Source organism: Rhinatrema bivittatum, chromosome 3 (genome assembly GCF_901001135.1).
Source record: "Rhinatrema bivittatum chromosome 3, aRhiBiv1.1, whole genome shotgun sequence".
In the NCBI taxonomy this organism is placed as follows: domain Eukaryota; kingdom Metazoa; phylum Chordata; class Amphibia; order Gymnophiona; family Rhinatrematidae; genus Rhinatrema; species Rhinatrema bivittatum.
Genome location: NC_042617.1, coordinates 245,639,264 through 245,659,129, shown reverse-complemented (window position 1 = coordinate 245,659,129; position 19,866 = coordinate 245,639,264). Strand labels below are relative to the sequence as shown.

Sequence of the window (19,866 nt, the reverse complement as noted above, 5' to 3'; positions counted from 1 at the left end):
TTAAAACCTTCATCCCATCCCTCCGAAACCATCCCCACTAAACTCCTGCTAGCCATCCCCGAGGTGATTGCCAAACCTCTCTCAAATATCTTTAATTGTTCTTTAGAGCATGGCACAGTCCCTAATTTTCTAAAACAAGCAGTAGTGAAACCACTACTCAAAAAACCTAATCTTGACCCTGACACATTATCTAATTACAGACCTGTCTCTAACCTACCCCTTCTAGCTAAAGTCCTTGAAAAAATAGTCAACGCACGTCTCTCCGATCACCTGGAACAAAACAATATTCTCCCTTCTACACAGCACGGTTTCAGAAAGCACTTTACTGAAACCCTGCTACTCTCCCTACATGATACCCTCATTAGAGGAACTGACTCAGGTTCTTCCTATCTGATAGCCATGCTTGACATCTCAGCGGCATTCGACACAGTCAATCACGATGTCCTCCTCAACATCCTCAGGAGTATCGGGATCACTGGCAATGCCCTATCCTGGATACGATCGTATCTCCAGGACCGCCTTTTCACTGTATTAGTTGATAACAATGAATCTGACCCCATTAGTCTGCCCCAAGGTGTTCCCCAAGGTTCCTCCCTCTCCTCCACCCTCTTTAATATATACATGCTCCCCCTCACTACACTCCACATCAAGCATTTCATTTATGCGGACGATGTGCAACTCATTTTCCCTTTCTCTGATTCTCTCCATAATGCTCTTCTTAAATGGGAATCCTGTCTCTCCTCTATCAACAACTTACTAAATGATATGCAACTAGCTTTAAATCCCAGCAAGACTGAACTCTTAATCATATCAAACAGACCACCGCTCCCAGACATCCCACCTGCTTACTCTTCCACATCTTTCCCATCACACGTTCGCAACCTTGGGGTGCTTATTGATAACCATCTTACCTTCAAACCCTTCATTAAATCCATCATCAAGGAATGCTATTTTAAGCTCCAAACCATAAAAAAACTGAGACCAATGCTTCACTTTTCTGATTTCCGCACTGTACTCCAGTCTATCATTTTATCTAAGGTAGACTATTGCAATGCACTCTTGCTAGGCATTCCCGCTATCCATACCAAACCATTACAACTATTACAAAACGCTGCCGCTAGGATTCTATCAAATTCAAAAAAAAGAGATCACATCACCCCTACACTTATAGAACTCCATTGGCTCCCCATACACTCTCGAATTCGCTATAAAGCCCTTTCTATCATCCACAAAAGTCTGCTGAACTCTAACCTCAACTGGATTAACCCCCCTCTCCTCCCCCTCAAATAGACCCACACGTACAGCCCTCCAAGGAACCCTACGCCCCCAACCTATCAAATCTTTTAAATTATCTTCCACCATAAGTAGAGCTTTCTCTCTAGCCGGCCCTTCTATATGGAACTCCCTGCCTCCGGATATACGCCTGGAAACATACACACCCACCTTCAAAAAAAAACTGAAAACATGGCTCTTCCAGCAAGCTTACCACATATCACCATCCATTACATAAACCCTCTGACTAACTAAAATTCGACTAACTAAAAATTTGCTACATGACTAATGAATCGACCCATTGGAATCTGTCTTATGCCTATCGATTTGGTACCTTTGACTCGGCTATTTATGTCTCTATCTATTGTATATAGTTTTGATTTATACATATATAGTGATTTTGCTGTATCTATCTATTAACCTCATGGACTCTGCCCGGCATAGTCAGCTCTATACCCTTTCCCTGTTTTAGCCTTTTTTTTTACTCAGTTACTTGTAAGGGCCCTGCCCATAAGTTACTCTGTTTTGCAAAGTTATATGTAAGGGTTTCCGCCCAACTGTTACTGTTTCACTGTAAACCGATGCGATGTGTGAACGGTCATCGGTATAAAAGAGACTTTAAATAAATAAAAAAATAAATAAATGTATTTCAGTGCATTGAATGCCGTACTTTTCCTGCCTCTTTTAAAAATATGTGTGTGTATATTTTAAGTGTGAAAATAAAGTAGGACTTACGTACATTGGGATTTATGCACATAAATTAGCCATTTTTAAAACATGTGCGCTGCACATCAAGGAAATTACTGGTTTTACCAACTAGTCCACCAGTTTACCCAGTCCTTTTCCAGGTCATCGAGATCCTCCTGGTTCATCAGCCTGAACTCTCCCCAGTTCACCCAGACCTCCCACCCACTCAGTACTACCTATTAAAGACATTTAAATATCACTTACACCTGATAATTAGTAGGTGTAAAAATATGCAAATAAGTTGGCAAATGTTTCTGTGTATCTCTGAAAATAGCAACTTAATCCGCATAAGTGTTGGCCCCATCCCATTTTATGCGCATATATGGGGGACAAAAGCAAATAGATGTGCATATTTTCTATTTTTATAACATATGGAATACACGAGCAGAGGCTACTTGCACGCATATATGCAAATTTTTACATGCGGAATGTTTTAAAAATTCATCTCTTAAGTGCGTAAACTCTTGGAGGTTGACAATCACTGGCTTTGTGTAGGTAAATTTTGGAGTTACTCGTGGAAAAGCCAAGACCGGAGTATTTCCCCCTCTCCCCAATGCATTCGTTTTATCCATGCAGCTCACGCGTACAAACTTTTTTCCAGATAAAAAAAAGAGTTATCCAAGGCAGGGCTAAATTGAGACGGTGAGTACACATATTGGGAACTTTCTGGTTAAACGTACGCCTATAAATCAGATCAGAAAAATAGCTGACCTAAAGCTATCCAGGTAGAGTTATCCGAACAAGTTTATCTGAGTATATTCAGCAGCAGACTTATTCAGGTAAGTCCTGTTGAATATCCAGGAAAAGTTACATGTACAACTTTACCCAGATACTTTACCTGCTCGCCAGCTCTCTGAATATTGACCTCTTGATGTTTTGCTGTAACATAAATGTTTGTTGCTGTTTCCACGGCTAGATATTATACTTACTGTTTAATTTCATATAAAGAATCAAAATGGCCATCATAGTTGTAATCAAAAACAGGTCCACTGACCACATTGAGTCCATTCTTCTCATTAGCGTACTTTGGAAGCAGAGTGCCGTGAAAATAATTCCATATCCCTGGCATCAGAAATACAGAAAGAAGAATTACCGAAAGTGGCAAAATGTTTCATACTTCATGTGGCTTTTTACTAAACATGTGCTGCCAAAAAAAGAGTTCTTGAGATTCATTTATTGTGTACCTGACAACATTTAAACAATTTGAGTTAGGCAATCTACAGGAAGAACTACATGACTGAGCTGGAGAAATGTGCCACAGCATTCCATTGTTTCTCATGAGACAGAAAAGGACTAGGAATGTGTGCATTCATTTTGAAATGACAAGAAAAATGCAATGAAACAGCCACGTTTTGTGTCTTTTCATAACAAAATGAAATAAAATCCGGCACACACCCTACCAACACCGAAAAAAAACTCAGTACCACTAAAATGTAAAAATTAATCCCCCGCCCCCTGTTCCCCACTCATGGATACTTCTTACCTGGGTAAGAGGTATCCAGTGGGTCCTTAAGAACATAAGAAATACCACGCTGGGTCAGACCTTGATCCATCAAGTCCAGCATCCTGTCTCAGACAGTGGCAAGTCTGGGTTACAAGTGCCCAACAGATCCCAAAAAAGCAGATCCATTTCTAGTTACTTATTACCAAGGATAGCAATGGCTTTCTTTAGTCTACCTGGCCAAAAATGTTTTATATACTTTTCCTCCAGGAACTTGTCCAAACCTCTTTTAAACCCCGCTATTCTAATCACCTTGACCAGGCCTTCTGGCAACAGATTTCACAGCTGGACTGCGTAGCGTACTGAGTGAAAAAGGACTGTCTACAGTTTATTTTAAATGTTAATTGTTAATTTCATCAATGTCCCCTTGTTTTAGTATTATTTCAAAGAGTAACTAACTGTCCTTTATTTACCCCCTCATGATTTTGTAAACTTCTTTCATATCCTCTTTCTTGGCTGTCTCTAAGCCATAGCGTGTGGAGCCTCTCATCGTAGAGGAGCTGCCCATTCTCTCCTATCCCCATCCTCAAAAATCAGGCAGGAGGGATCCTCAGTCACTGCTGCCCTGCCGGCTCCTCATTTGAAAATGGTGCTGGCCGGCCCTGAGGGAGGGTGGTGGGGATCAGTGTCAAGACGTCTCTCTCTTTTTTTTTTTTTTTTACTTTGAACATGAGGTGGAAGGGGGAGGGGGAACTGGGCTGCTGCTCAGCTGGCAATTTGTTTGTTTTTAAATCAAACTGGATAAATTTAATCCCTGGTGGGTACTATGATTTACTAGGAATTTATCTGATCAGCAGGGGCCAGATAGGATATTTAAAACCCAAGGTTTATCCAGGGAAGCCCAGGCTTAGCCAAAAAACCTTTTGGAATATGGATTTCTAGCTAGGATACCAGTTTCCTTTTCTTTCTAAGGAACAAAGGGGGTCCCATGTTTTAGGCTGGTATTTATACTCTTTGCTGATTATTCTATATTTTCATGTAAACTCTGCTGTTTTGCCTTTGTATATAATCAATATCCCCTTTTTTCCTGCCCTTCAAGAAATTCCAGAGTTATATGCAAGCAACAGATAGAAACTGATCATCCAAACTTGTTGGACCTACTTTTAAATTCATTGTACATAGGAACGATATTACTGGAGATTAGTGCATCATATTGCCCAAGTTCACTTTTATTGTAGTCTGTAAGAAAACAAATAAAAAAGAAAATGTAAAAGTAGGTTCTGATGAAACAAAACTTTTTGTTTTGCTTTTTTTTGTGGGGAGGGGTAGTTTTTATAATAGTCTGTGTACATTTGCGTAGGCTACACCAATTTTCAAATCCAATTTGCACATCTCAGTTCACTTTGACAATGATCCCACAAAAACTCCCCATACAGTTACACCTGCAATGTTGTATGGGGAAAGTTGGGGGGGGGGGGTTTGGGGGGGGGAGAGATTTACATGCATCGTTTTCAGAATTGAAAGTATGCACAAAAATGCACCCCCCACAATGCCTCTCCCTGATGTGCTTAATATTACGCGCATACAAGTGCATGCATATAATTTTACGTACATGTCAGCCAGGCAGTTTTAAAAGAGAGTCATTTCTGCAGATAAAGCACTATTTGCCAGCAGAAGTCGCTATGAAAATTACCCTTCCCAAGTGGGACATTCTAATATAGAAAACTGTAAAATGGCAAATCGAAGGTTCTGAGGCTTTATTTAATGAAACCTAAAATTGTACTTAAGCAATAGTGCCCACAGCAAAAGGCATTATCATGAGGTAATTGCCTGTGCCGGTAGGTAGATGTTCCAAGCCAAAAATGAAACAAGGGTAATCATCTAATAATTATCACAGCTAAGGTTACTATCACTGTTAGAACACTGAATATGACAATTTGTTCTGATGTTTCAGAGGATTCTTTTTGTTCAAATAATGTCTTCAGTAGCACAGTTCAGTGGGCCACTGATAGCTAATGCTGACGGAATCTGTCTGCTGACTCTCAAGAAGCGGAGTTCCATGTTCTAATATTAATGAAAATCTGTCATAGAACAAATATTTTAACATGAAGAACAAGAGATAATCTAAGGGGGAAAATTGCTTCTAAGCCTTTTAAAAGCAACCTTCCTCTCTAACTGACTTTCCCTTTTAGTTCATGGGATCTGGGGGTGATTGTATCTGATGATCTTAAGGTGGCCAAACAGGTGGATAAAGCAATGGTTAAAGCCAGCAAGATGCTTGGCTGCATAGGGAGAGGAATGGTAGAGGTGTGCATCCGTTTTCCACGTATTTGTAATCCGCAACTTAATTTTTGCAATCTGAAAAATACGTGGGGAGGCGAAACGCATCGCGACTCCCCACGTATTCAACAGATATCCGTTTTATTCGGCCTCCTAAATAAACATTTAAACCCCCCACCCTCCTGACCCCCCCAAGACTTACCAAAACTCCCTGGTGGTCCAGCGGGGAGTCAGGAAGCCATCCCTGCACTCGTTTGCGGTTTCCTCACGGCGCCGATAGCCTGTGTCACAGGGGCTGCCGGTGCCATTGGTCAGCCCCTGTCACATGGTCACCAGCGCCATCTTGTGCTCCTACCACATGACAGGTAGGTCATGTGGCAAGAGGTCGCTCCGGGACCCTCGTTGGACCCAACTGGAACTTTTAGCCAGCTTGGGGGGGCCTCCTGACCCCCACAAGACTTGCCAAAAGTCCAGCGGGGGTCCGGGAGCGACCTCCTTTCACGCCATCCGTCCGATCCCAATACTCAAAATGGCGCCGGTCGCCGCCATTTTGAGACTCAAAATCGCCGTCCCGCCAATACTCAAAATGGCGCCGATCGCCATGGCGATCAGCGCGGCGTGAAAGGAGGTCGCTCCCGGACCCCCGCTGGACTTTTGGCAAGTCTTGTGGGGGTCAGGAGGCCCCCCCAAGCTGGCCAAAAGTTCCGGTTGGGTCCAACGAGGGTCCCAGAGCGACCTCCTGCCACATGACCTGTCACGTGGTAGGAGCACAAGATGGCGCCGGTGACCATGTGACAGGGGCTGACCAATGGCACCGGCAGCCCCTGTGACACAGGCTATCGGCGCCGTGAGGAAACCACAAACGAGTGCAGGGATGGCTTCCTGACTCCCCGCTGGACCACCAGGGAGTTTTGGTAAGTCTTGGGGGGGGGGGGGGGTTGTAGTTAATTTAGTAGTAACGTATTTACAGATCGACAACTTATTGAATTCTCCATACTTCCACATGAAACGGAATTGACCCCCCACGAATACCTATCGCGTACGCAACGAAAACTTTTTGCCTGCACATTTCTAAGGAATGGTCAACAGAAAAAGGGAGGTGATATTGCCCCTGTATAGGTCCCTGTTGAGACTAGAGATGTGTATCGTACAGGCAATCGTTTCTGGTTTCATTTTCGTAGAACCGCAGGAAATTTTGTTTCCCGCGGTTCTAACCGTTTGGTTTTTTTTGGCTGTCCCGATCCGAAAAAAAGAAAACCACCCCGATCCTTCAGATTTAATTATTTACAATCCCCCACCCTCCCGACCCCCCCAAAACTTGCCTAATGTCCTTGGTGGTCCAGCGGGGATCCCGGGAGCGATCTCCTGCTCTCGGGCCGTCGGCTACCAGTTAACAAAATGGTGCGGTGGCCCTTTGCCCTTACTGACAGGGGCTATCGGTGCCATTGGCTGGCCCCTGTCACATGGTAGGAGCAATGGGTGGCCAGCGCCATCTTAAAAAATGGCGCAGGCTATCCATTGCTCCTACCATGTGACAGGGGCCATCCAATGGCACCGATAGCCCCCTGTCACATGGCAAGGGCAAAGGGCCATTGGCACCATTTTGATTAGTGGCAGCCGACAGCCTGAGAGGGGAACATTGCTCCCGGGACCCCTGCTGGACCACCAGGGATTTTAGGCAAGTTTTCGTGGGTTGGGAGGGTGGGGGATTGTAAATAATTAGATCAGAAGGGTTGGGGTAGGTTTGGGGTTTTTTTCCCTGTGTGCCCTTTCTCTCCCCCCCCCCCCCCCCCCAAATGATAAGAAAACCACACAAAGTTTCGTGGGGTTTTCCTATCATTTTCGGGGACCCCTGATACATGACAAATTATGAAATATTGTACGATGTTTTAATTCATCATAAAAATTATGCACATCCCTAGTTGAGACTTCATTTGGAATACTGTGTGCAATTCTGGAGACCGCACCTTCAAAAGGATACAAACAGGATGGAGTCATCCAGAGGTTGGCTACAAAAATGGTCACTGATGTTCGTTCTATCTATGGGGGATAAACTTAAAAATCTTATTTATTTTATTTATTTGTTTAACACTTTTTTATACCGGCATTCGTAGGACACATCATGTCGGTTTACAAGTAACTGAGAAAGGAAATTACAATGAACGAGGAAAGAGGGCTAACTGGATAATATACAAAAGTACAGGTGAAGAGAGTCAACGAGCAGAGTTACCACTTTGCATTCATGTTAGGGTTAGATAAGCAAGTGAACTATAAACAATGTTAAGGAGGCATGTGCACTTAAGAAGTTAGCATATGGAACTTATTTACAGTATGAAGGAGGCAAGTGCACGTGTGTACAGATAAATGCTGGTGCAGGGGGGAGGAAAAGAGGGAGGGAGCGAGAAGGGAAAAGGAGCGGGGGGGTGGCGGGAACAGGGGTACAACAGAACGAGGGTACTTTCAGGGAGAGGATGCTAGGGGGTGAGAGGGCGGGGTAGGAGGAGGTTGTGGGGCGCTAGGGGAGGGAGGAAGGGGGGTACAGGGAAGGTATAGGGGAGGTCAGGGAGAAGGTAGATAGGCTGAGCGGGAGCTGAGGTGGTTCAGGGAGGAAAATGACTAGGATTGGGAGGAATTGGGGTATGCCTGTTTAAAGAGCCATGTCTTTAAACAGGCATAACCTTAAGGAAAGGCAAAATAAGGGAGATATGATAGATACATTAAAATACCTCCAAAGTTTCCATGCACAGGAGGTGAGCCTCTTTCAACAGAAAGGAGGCTCTAGAATGAGGGGGCATGAGATGAGGTGGAAAGGGAGTAGACTCAGGAATAATCTTAGGAAATATTTCTTTTCAAAGAGGGTGGTGGATGCATGGAATGGCCTGTTAGCATTTTCAATCTGAACTTTCTTTTACTAGGACTTTTCTCTATCTGTTTAAAAAAAAAAAAAAAAATCTAAGCCTTCAGAATTAAACACATCTGAATGAAAGGTACTAAATTCATCTAGGGTACCTCCATCCCGTTTTGTGCTTTTCGGAAACCTTTCAATGAAGTAGGCCTCTGATGAAGTTCCTTAAAACTGATTAATCATCATTATATCAGCTCTTCTTCAAGTCAAAAGCACAAAAACCACTTAAATTCTTTTCCTGTGCAGTGCAGTCACTACAAAGCTGGTTACTGTGTTTTGTATGTGCTGGTACATATGGCCACATCCAGATGATTAAGGCTTTGAAAACTCTTGCTTTAAATAGAAACAAACTCACTGGGAGGATAGAGGAAACCGTGGGTAATATTCAGGTCTGACTTGTAGTCGGAGCATTTTTGGCTCTGTGCGCTAGGGATTCTAACATCAGCCCTCAGACAGTCTGGAATAGTGGGAGGAAGTGCGTCTATCTGGTGAAAAGGAAAGAAAAAAATAAGGCGATTTCGCCCACAATTGTGGTTAGCCAGATGTTCTCTAATGTTTCAGAATTTCTCGCACTGTTTCATTTAACTTTTCCTATTTATCTAATGACTCTGCTAAACAATACAATATTCTTCAAGCATTCAGTAATTTTTTTTTGCTTATATATGAGATAGAAATGTTAACCTGATCATTTTTACTTCGTGCCTCCTGCTTAAAACCTGTTATGCATTCTCTCCTTATTTTGCTTTCTCTCCTAAGGCTAATTCAGCTATCAAGCGTGAGCACCTGTCTAAAGAGTAAGACATCAAAGAAATCAAATACTCCAACGGCACAGAACTGCACATTTGTGTTCCCAGTTTCAGAAACAAATGTGCAGTTCTGCATTCCCTGCCTCCACCACGATATTTGCATGCATTTGGAATGTGTGCAGCGAAAGAAATGGAACTTAGCGGAGGCTGCATTTGAGTCTGATGCCAGATGAGGCAGTGGAATTCTGTAAAATGAATAACATATCAGACATTTACTTCACAGCAGGAAAATGAGTAAATACAAACAAAACAGACCTGCTCTAGCAATAATGGAAAGTAAGAGAGATTAGGGAAAGTAAGAGAGATTAGGGAAAGAGCTCAGGGTGGGGGGAGGGGGAAAGAGCTCAGGGTGGGGGGAGGGGTTTTCAAAAAATAAGCCTTTATTTGGAATTTATACAGTTTGGTAGACAGAAATGTTTAGCTGAATACACAAACAATTTCTTCATCGTTTACTTAAATCTATAAACACAAGGTGAAGGCCAAGTTCTAACATCATGGCTAAAACTAACAAAGCTCTGCAGAACTAAGTAGTACACACCTAATATCTGAATCTAAACAATATTTATCCAGACTGACACTTGTGTTTGTCCAACATCTCTTTCCATTTCGCTCCCTCCATGTGGGGAATCTTAATGCAGCACTCAGAGTAGAAATATTGTCCAAACTCGCCAACACTGGTTAATAATCTGAGTCAAAACATTTTTGGTTTTTTCGCTTTGTTTTGTTTTTATTTGGGGGCTTATTTTTTCATTTTATGTTGTTGCATTTTTAGTGTGCACTAAATTTTTTGGTGCCCGCTAAAACCTATTTAGTATGCACTAATTCCTATAATTATGTGCTAATTCTATTTAGAACATAAGACATCCTATATTGGGTCAGATCAAGGGTCCATCAAGCCCAGCATCCTGTTTCTAACAGTGGCCAAACCAAGTCACAAGTACCTGGAAAGTAGCCAAACATTAAATAGATCCCAAGTTACTGTTCCATATTGATTAATATCTGTTTATGTACTTCTCCTCTAGGAACTTAACCAAACCTTTTAAAAATCTTTTTTGATTCAATTTAGTATGCACTAAAAAAAAAAAATCAGTGCACAGCACACTAACTGAAACAAAATGAAAGAAATGGTAACACATCTTTAGTGTTGGGAACTGGGGTTCTACCAACTCACAGTTTTTGCTGCCAGGAAGAAGCAAGCGAGCAGCGCCCTGGGAAGGGAAAGCCATGAGAAGCTGCTAGCCCTGGAGGTGCGTCCACCAGAACAGCCTCTTTACAATCAGGATTCACATGCCGCCTGTGCTCATCAGGGCAGTACTGATCTAAGAAAATGCCATACTGGGTCAGACCAAGGGTCCATCAAGCCCAGCATCCTGTTTCCAACGGTGGCCAATCCAGGCCAATCCAGGCCACTAATGAATACTCCTTCAGTCACCACTTGTCACCAGGTGAAGACTTCTGCATGTTCATTTCTGCTGTACCAAACTCTGCCAGGTGAAGTTGCCCTCCATTAAACAATGCAGTTAAACTGGGCTAATGAGGATATGTTAATTTAAAGTTGATGATTGTTAAGGATTTTGCCAATCAACGGCTTTATTTCCTCTTTTACCAAGAAACTAATATGCATAAATTGGACCAGGCCTGGCTTTCTTACAGGTCGATCCAGTAAGGCCGCGGTAGAAACAGTGCGGTAGTGTCAGGCGCACCCTTCCTCCCCGCACCCACAGTTCTCTTCACTAACTCCCCGATACTCTCCTCTAATCGCATGCAAATGCATGCCGCGGCTTTAAAGCGGTAGGGAAGGGATATGGCCGCGTAACCCATTTTACTGTATAGGCGCTTAATACAGCGCCTATACAGTAACCAGGGTGCGTTGGTACCTGTCATTTCAAATGACATTTGAAATGACAGGTACCAGGAAGTGTAAAAATCAAAATTTTTAAATACCTGTCGGAGGGCCGCGTGGGTCCAGGCGGCCGGCGGGATCCGGGGGGCCGGTGGTCGCGTGTTAAATCTAGGCCGCGGGCGGGTGGGCGCCTGTTCCGGGCGGCGGGGGGTGGACGCGCGTTAGTTTCAGACGGCCGCGTGGGTCCAGGCGGCCGGCGGCGGCGGGGGCCGGGTGGTCGCGTGTTAAATCTAGGCCGCGGGCGGGTGGGCGCCTGTTCCGGGCGGCGGGGGGTGGACGCGCGTTAGTTTCAGACGGCCGCGTGGGTCCAGGCGGCCGGCGGCGGCGGGAGCCGGGCGGTCGCGTGTTAAATCTAGGCCGCGGGTGGGTGGGCGCCTGTTCCGGGCGGCAGCGGCGGCGGGGGGACACCCGTTAGCTCGAGACGGGCGGCGGGTGGTCGCGTGTTAAATCTAGGCCGGGTCCGCAAAGGCGCGCATTCATTCACTGCCGGTGGGGTCCGGCAGCCCCCACCGGCAGTGAATGAATGCGCGCCTGTGCGACCCCTGCGATTCGGCGCTCAAGGCGTGACGTCACGGCATGTGACTGCCTTGAGCGCCGAATCGCAGGGGTCGCACAGGCGCACATTCATTCATTCACTGCCGGTGGGGGCTGCCGGAGAGGCAGCCCCCACCGGCAGTGAATGAATTCATTCATCCAGGCGGAGGAGCCGGGTGCTTTCGCCACCGGCTCCTCCGCCTGGATGAATGAATGCGCGCCTGTGCGACCCCTGCGATTCGGCGCTCAAGGCAGTCACATGCCGTGACGTCACGCCTTGAGCGCCGAATTGCAGGGGTCGCACAGGCGCGCATTCATTCATCCAGGCGGAGGAGCCGGTGGCGAAAGCAGCCGGCTCCTCCGCCTGGATGAATGAATTCATTCACTGCCGGTGGGGGCTGCCGGGAGAGGCAGCCCCCACCGGCAGTGAATGCGCGCCTGTGCGGACCCGGCCTAGATTTAACACGCCGCCGGCCGTCTCGAACTAACGCGTGTCCCCCCGCCGCCGCTGCCCGGAACAGGCGCCCACCCGCCCGCGGCCTAGATTTAACACGCGACCACCCGGCTCCCGCCGCCGCCGTCCGCCTGGACCCACGCGGCCCTCCGACAGGTATTTAAAAATTTTTATTTTTTCTTCTGACAGGTTTTATGTGTCCCACATCATTACATTTTCTCGATCATCTCTGTATCGCTTTTTTTTTAAATTGTGTTTTATTGTTTTTGAGTATCTTAAGCGGTGTCGATGGATTTGTTACTAGACTCAGTCCTAACTCCTACTAGGGGGAGGCGGTAAACTAACACGTTACGGCCGCGGCAAAACAGTGCGTTACTAATGAGAGAACCTGAGCGCGCGTTACGGTATCGGAGGGGAATAGCTAATTCCTTCATTATACAGCTAATTCGTTCATTTACATGCCGGGTGCGGGAAGGGTTACGCGTCTGTTTTAAGAAGCACTACGGACGCGCAAAACTGGAGACTGTATCGCTGGTTTGCCTTACACGTCCGAATTGTGCGCAGCAAGCTCGTTACAGACGAGAAATCTTCAACTTAACTTTACTGGATCGACCTGTTAATAGGAAATGGAGGGGAAGGTAAGAGAGATGGCAAAGATAGGGGGTGGGAGGGGGCTGAAGATTTACAGCCTTCCCGCTGTGCTGAATCTCACGCAGCAGAAAACAGCCCTCTGCTTCCTCATCCAGCCACGCAATTCTGGAGCACAGAGAGCAAAGCGGGATCATTTTGGTAAGGCTAGGAGGGGCTGAATAGGGATCATGGGGGGGGGGGGGGGGGAGAAGCAAGGCTGGGGGGTGAGAGTGCATCAGCTGGGGGGAAGGGGGCAGTGTTTGTGTGTGAATGCAAGAAAAGACATTGGTGCTGGTGTGTGTGCCAGATTGAGAGGATAGTGAGGCGGTTGTAACTGGGACAGAGACCAGTGGGTGTGTACCTACCTCTTTTCCTTCCCCCCCTCCCCCACCACTGCAATTCAGGTTCTCTCACCCTTGACCTGTTATGCCCTGGATCCTGGATCCTCCCTTCCTTCCTCTCCCTTATCCTGGAACCCAGCCCCCACCATATCCTACGCCCTTTTCCCCATTCTCAATCCCAGAACCTCTCTCCCTTCCCCCTCTTTTCCTCCCATCCCAGATTTCTGATTTCCCCCTTTCTTTAATTTTCCATCTCCCATCCTACCCCTCTCCCTCCATTCCTAGTCCTCCTCCTTTCCTCCCCCCATCCCTGGTCCCCTCTCCTGCCCATCCCTTATCTCCGTACTGATATTTAAGACCCCTTTTCCTCACCCAACAAAAAAGTAAATTATGCAGACACGAGCAAGGATGGAAAATTACTTAATTTTTATAAAATGAAAGATGGAAATGTTTGCCAATGTGCTTCACAATTTTTACAGTTTTTACCCCAGAATCTACGCCTGAGCTGCTGCAGCAAACTGTGGGGCTGTGCCTTACACCTCCTGCTCCCTGCTGTCTGACCTTACCCAGGAGTGGGGAATGGGGGCGGGGAGCGTGACAACAGCACCAGCACCTGGGGGAGGTGGGGGGGAGGGTAAACTCCTAAATCTGTTTCTGTACTGGGCATATGATAGCATACATACAAAGAGGAAGAATTAACATAGGTTTGAAATTTCAGGAGCTCAGAGACAGCATGCCTAGCTCTTTATTGATCCAGGTGTATGGTGAACACTTCGGATAGAGTTTTGTTTGTATTTCGTAAAGTAATTGAATTATAAATGCTTATGTAAGATGCTGGAATGGACGGTAGCCAGAGCTGAAGCCTTGATGATTGATCCTGCTGTTTACAAGTTTCATACTTGTGCAAATTCAATCCCTTTTTATCTGTCTTACCAAACTATGATTATTTTACTACTTCAAATATTTACATGCATCATAGTGTAACTATATTTAAGTGGTACAAATAATAAGCATTAGAACTGAGTTTATTGCTCATTTACTTGAAGAAATACTAAAAACTATGCTGCAACTGGCATCTAAGACAAAGCAAATGTTGCTTACCTGATGTAACAGGTGTTCTCACAGGACAGCAGGATGTTAGTCCTCACAAATGGGTGACATCGAGGATGGAGCCCACCACGGAAAACTTCTGTCAAAGTTTAAACAGAACTTTGACTGGCCCCTACTGGGCATGCCCAGCAAGGCACTGACCCTGCAGCCAGCAGGGGTCTCCCCTCAGTCTGATTTTCAAAGCTACAGGCAGTGCCTAGAAAGTAAAAATAAAACGAACCCAACACCGCGGGGAGGCGGGCGGGTTTCGTGAGGACTAACATCCTGCTGTCCTGTGAGAACACCTGTTACATCAGGTAAGCAACATTTGCTTTCTCACAGGACAAGCAGGATGGTTGTCCTCACAAATGGGTGAGTACCGAGCTGAGGATGTCCCGACTTGCACCAAATGTACCCAACGGTGTGCAGCAGGCACAACAACTGAGGAGAAATTTGGGAAAGGGCATCCGCACCCAACCGGGTAGGTGGAAGGGTGTTGGTACATCAGGTTGGAAAAAGGTTACGCAAGACAGACTGGCCGAAGATGGAGTCCTGTCTTCCAGCCTTGTCCAAACAATAGTGGGCTGCAAAGGTATGGAGGGAACTCCAGGTTGCAGCTTTGCAGATGTCAGGAAGCGGCACCGATCGAAGGTGTGCCACTGACGTCGCCATGGCCCTCACAGAGTGTGCTTTAACACGGTCTTGAAAAGGAATGCCAGCCTGCTCATAGCAGAAAGAAATGCAGTCCGCCAACCAGGAAGAAAGAGCCTGCTTACCCACAGGTTGTCCCAACTTATTAGGATGGAAAGAGACGAATAATTGAGTGCTCTTCCTGTGGGAAACTGTACGGTCTAGGTAAAAAGCTAGAGCTCGTTTACAGTCTAGGGTATGCAGGGTCTGCTCTCCAGAGTTGGAGTGGGGCCTGGGAAAAAAGATAGGTAGTATGATGGATTGATTGATATGAAACTCAGAAACTACCTTAGGTAAAAATTTAGGGTGAGTGCGGAGTACCGCCCGGTCCTGCAGGAGCTTAGTGTAAGGCGGATAGGTAACTAGGGCCTGTAATTCACTAACCCTGCGAGCTGAAGTAATAGCCAAAAGGAATAACACTTTCCAAGTGAGGTATTTAAAGTCACAGGAGTGCAGAGGTTCGAAAGGAGGTTTCATAAGACGACCAAGAACCAGGTTAAGGTCCCAGGATGGGGCTGGAGGACGCAAGGGCGGCTTTAGATGGAGCAAGCCCTTAAGAAAGCGTGTTACTAGGGGTTGTACTGAAATAGGATTACCCCCAATACCCTTATGGAAGGCGGCTACCGCACTGACATGCATTCTGATAGAAGAGGTTTTAAGACCTGATTCAGAGAGATGCCATAAATAGTCCAAGAATTTGGAGATTGGACAGGAAAGGGGATCAAGGGACTGAGAAGTGCACCATGATGTGTACCTTTTCCATTTGTATGAGTAAGACTTTCTTGTGGAAGGCTTTCATGAAGCTATCAGGACCCGAGAAACGGAATCTGAAAGGTTGAAAGGCTGAAGGACTAACCTTTCAACATCCATGCCGTCAGGGACAAGGCTTGGAGGTTGGGATGGAGGAGGCATCCGTCGTTTTGAGTGAGCAGATGCGGGTCCGTTCCCAGAGGAATGTGCCTGCGGATGGAGAGATCCTGGAGTATTGGAAACCATACTTGGCGTGGCCAGTAAGGTGCTATCAGGATCATGGTTCCTCCGTCCTGGCGTAGCTTCACGAGAGTCTTTGACACAAGAGGAAGTGGAGGGAATGCATAGAGTAGACCGGTTGTCCACTTGAGGGAGAATGCATCCCTCGGCCGAGAGTGCTGGCTCCGAATGAGAGAGCAGTAATCGTCCACTTTGTGGTTCTGAGGGGACGCAAAGAGGTCTATGCGGGGAGAACCCCACGTGAAACAGAGAGGTCGCTACCAGAGGATCGAGTGACCACTCGTGTGGTTGGAAGACACGGCTCAGCTGGTCTGCCAATACATTGTCTACTCCCGGCAGGTAAGTGGCCCTGAGGTACATGGAGTGGAAGAGGGCTTCCGCCCAGATGTGCGCAGCTTCCTGACACAGAAGGAAGGAGCCTGTGCCTCCCTGCTTGTTTATGTACCACATGGCCACTTGGTTGTCCGTCTGGATTAAGATTATCTGATGAAAGAGATGATCTTTGAAAGTGCGGAGCGCATAGCGGATTGCTCGAAGTTCCAGGAAATTGATCTGGTGTTCGGCTTCCTCTTTGGACCATAACCCTTGGGTTTGAAAGTCGTCCACATGGGCTCCCCAACCGATGTGAGAAGCGTCGGTGGTTAGGATTACTTGCGGATCCGGTGGAAGAAAGGGTAAGCCCTGAAGGAGGTTGACCTGAGTCGTCCACCAGGTTAAGGATAGGCGCAGCGCTTGTGTGACTGTGACTATGGAGGACAGAGGCTGAAAAGCTTGAATCCATTGGTGTCGTAGAGTCCATTGTGTTACTCTCATGGCTAGTCGGGTCATGGGAGTGACTTGAACCGAGGATGCCATGTGCCCTAGGAGAATGAGGAACTGGCGAGCCGTGGCAGTGTTCTGAGACTGGAGCTGGCGAGCCAGGGACATTAGGGTGTGGACCCTCTGAAGAGGAAGGTAAGCCTTTGCCTGTAAGGTGTCCAAGTCTGCCCCAATGAAGGATAAGGTTTGAGACGGGACTAAGCAAGATTTCTCGTAATTGACGAGAAACCCTAAGGAAAGGAGTGTTTGAATAGTCAATTTTAGGGAGGATTGAGCTATCTGTTGGGTGGAGGCCCTGATTAGCCAATCGTCCAGGTATGGGTAGACGTGGACACCTTCCTTCCTTAGGAATGCTGCTACCACTACGAGACATTTGGTAAAGACTCGTGGGGCAGAAGCTAGACCGAAAGGGAGGACACGGTATTGATAATGGTCGTGGCCTACTAGAAACCGCAGATATTTGCGATGAGACTGTGTGATCGCAATGTGGGTATAAGCGTCCTTGAGGTCGAGAGAGCACAGCCAATCCCCTCTTTGTAGCAGAGGGAGCAGCGCCCCTAGGGTTACCATTTTGAACTTCTCTTTTTGAAGGTATTTGTTGAGGGCTCGAAGGTCCAAAATGGGACGTAGTCCCCCTGATTTCTTTGGTATTAGGAAGTATCTGGAATAGAATCCCTTGCCTCGTTGAGAGGGAGGAACGGGTTCTATAGCATTTGATTGCAGAAGAAGGGATACTTCCTGTTGTAATTGAGCCAAATGGGTGGATAGACTCCACGCTTGAAGAGGCGGGGAGTCTGCCGGAAGAGTTATGAAGTTGAGGTGGTAACCCTGTGCGATAATTGTTAGCACCCACTGATCTGAGGTGGTCTGCAACCAAGGTTGTAGAAAATGGTACAGTCGACCTCCTACAGGGATGTGTGGAAGAGGGGTTTGGCATGTGTTCCCTACAGGGGAGTCAAAGGCCAGCCGCAGGCCCAGGAGGAGGGGCTACAGTAGGCCTTTGCTTCCTAGGCTGACACGGCTGAGGCCTAGCAGAGGATCGAGCTGGACGAGGCCTGGCCGATGGAGGGTAATAACGGCGTGGTCGAAAGAATGACTTCTTAGAGTCTTTCTTTTGCGGTTGCTTGGAGGTCAGCTCAGGTGGGACAGATGAGAGTTGTTTCAACGTCTCATGGTGGTCTTTTAACTCCGCCACAATCTGCTGAATTTGCTCTCCAAACAAATTATCGCCTAAGCAGGGTAAATCAGCAAGACGATCTTGAACCTCTGGGCGAAGGTTGGATGATTTTAACCAAGCCCAACGTCTGGCTGAGATGGCTGTGGCTGAAACTTTTGTGGAAGCATCGAATATGTCGTAGGCAGTCCTAATCTCGTGCTTCCCTGCCTCAAATCCCTTGTGAAGAAGGGCTTGAAGCTGCGGTTGGTAATGGTCTGGCAACGTGTCAGCATAGTCTTGCATCTGCTTAAGGATGGCTCTGTTGTACTGAGTCATGTAAAGTTGATATGAAGCTATGCGTGAAATCAACATAGCTCCATGATAGACTTTCCGTCCAACACTATCTAGGAACTTGTTGTCTCTGGTAGGCGGGGTAGAAGAGTGTGGCTTAAGACGCTTGGCCTTCTTCTGTGCGGATTCAACCACAACAGAGCGATGATCCAGTTGAGGTTTTTGGAAACCTGGTGCTGACTGGACAAGGTAGGTGGAGTCAGCTTTTTTGTTAACTGGGGACACTGATGAAGGAGATTCCCAGTTTTTCTTGAGCAGATCCAAAAACACCTGGTGTATAGGGATGGAAGCGATGATTTTTGGAGCATCCAGAAATTGAAGGAGTTCCATCATCTGGTGTCTGTCATCAGCTTCAGATTGTAGTTGAAAAGGTACAACTTCTGACATCTCTTTCACAAAATTAATGAAAGATAGATCCTCAGGAGGAGATCTTTTTCTACTCTCTGTAGGAGATGGAGGCGAAGGCAAATCCGTGTCAGAAGATGTATCATCATCATCACCCCAGGTATCGTAGGGATCAAGTGGGGTTTGTAACCCTGATGGACCTGGCTGAGGCTCTAAAGGCATCGATGGAAACCGAGGTGGAATCGGTGCCGTAGGTGGAACCAGAAATGGCATCGATGGCTTCGGTGCTGTCGATGGAATCGGTGCCTGGCGTGGAATGGATGGAACCGAAGGATATATCGGTGGAGATATACCAGAAGGCACCGATGGAACCACCCCGGAAGGGGGAATCCGGAACGGTGTTTCTCCTGCCGATGAAAATCCAGTCGGAGACGGTGGTGTTGTCGATGGCACTGGAATCACCGATGGAAGGGCCGTCATGAACGCCTCCATGCGGCTCAGTAGCGGTGCTAGCGCTTGTATCAACGGCTCGGTGGTCGGTTCCCTCCTCGGTGGCGAAGCCGGTGCCGGTGTCGGTGCCGGGGGCGGCATTGGAACCGGTGCCGGAGACGGTGCCGATGGAGGTTGCAATTTCTTCATCGCTTTCTCGATGGCCTCCTGGACCAGCCGGTCCAGTTCTGCCCGGAGACCAGGGGTAACCATACCCGGCTCGACGGGAGAGGGAGGCTGAGGCAGGGCCGGAGGGACCACCGTAACCGGTGGGATCACGGCCCCCGCACCCCGGGAGGGTGAGGGTTTCCTCGATGCCTGCGAACGAGACGTGGAGGGTATCCGGTCTGTTCGCGGCTTCTTTGTCGGTGGCTCGGCTTGAGCAGAGGTCGATGGCTGTGGATCCTCGACAGGCCGAGACTTATGCCGTCGATGGCGGTGCTTTTCTTTCCGATCCCCTCGCCCATCCGGGGAAGGGACGGGAGTCGACGGCCGAGAAGCGATCGATGGCGGACGGTCACCGGAGGGTTGACGATGATGGTACAACTTCGACGGTGCCGGTTCCGATGACGTCGATGCTATCGATGGCGTTGGGGTGGGTGCATGGAAGAGGAGCCCCATCTT

At 47.2% G+C, this 19,866-nt stretch overlaps 1 protein-coding gene across 7 annotated transcripts in view; it reads right to left on the bottom strand.

Annotated features, from left to right (window-relative positions):
- The window catches only part of ENPP3 (ectonucleotide pyrophosphatase/phosphodiesterase 3), a 329,854-nt gene that overhangs the window by 17,981 nt on the left and 292,007 nt on the right, over positions 1 to 19,866 (bottom strand). For all 7 annotated transcript variants that reach the window (XM_029594399.1, XM_029594400.1, XM_029594401.1 and 4 more), the window contains 3 exons: positions 9,001 to 9,130; positions 4,622 to 4,699; positions 2,949 to 3,081 (listed from right to left, as the gene is read on the bottom strand). In XM_029594399.1, coding sequence (XP_029450259.1) covers positions 2,949 to 3,081; positions 4,622 to 4,699; positions 9,001 to 9,130 — 341 coding nt within the window. The remainder of the gene's footprint in view (positions 1 to 2,948; positions 3,082 to 4,621; positions 4,700 to 9,000; positions 9,131 to 19,866) is intronic.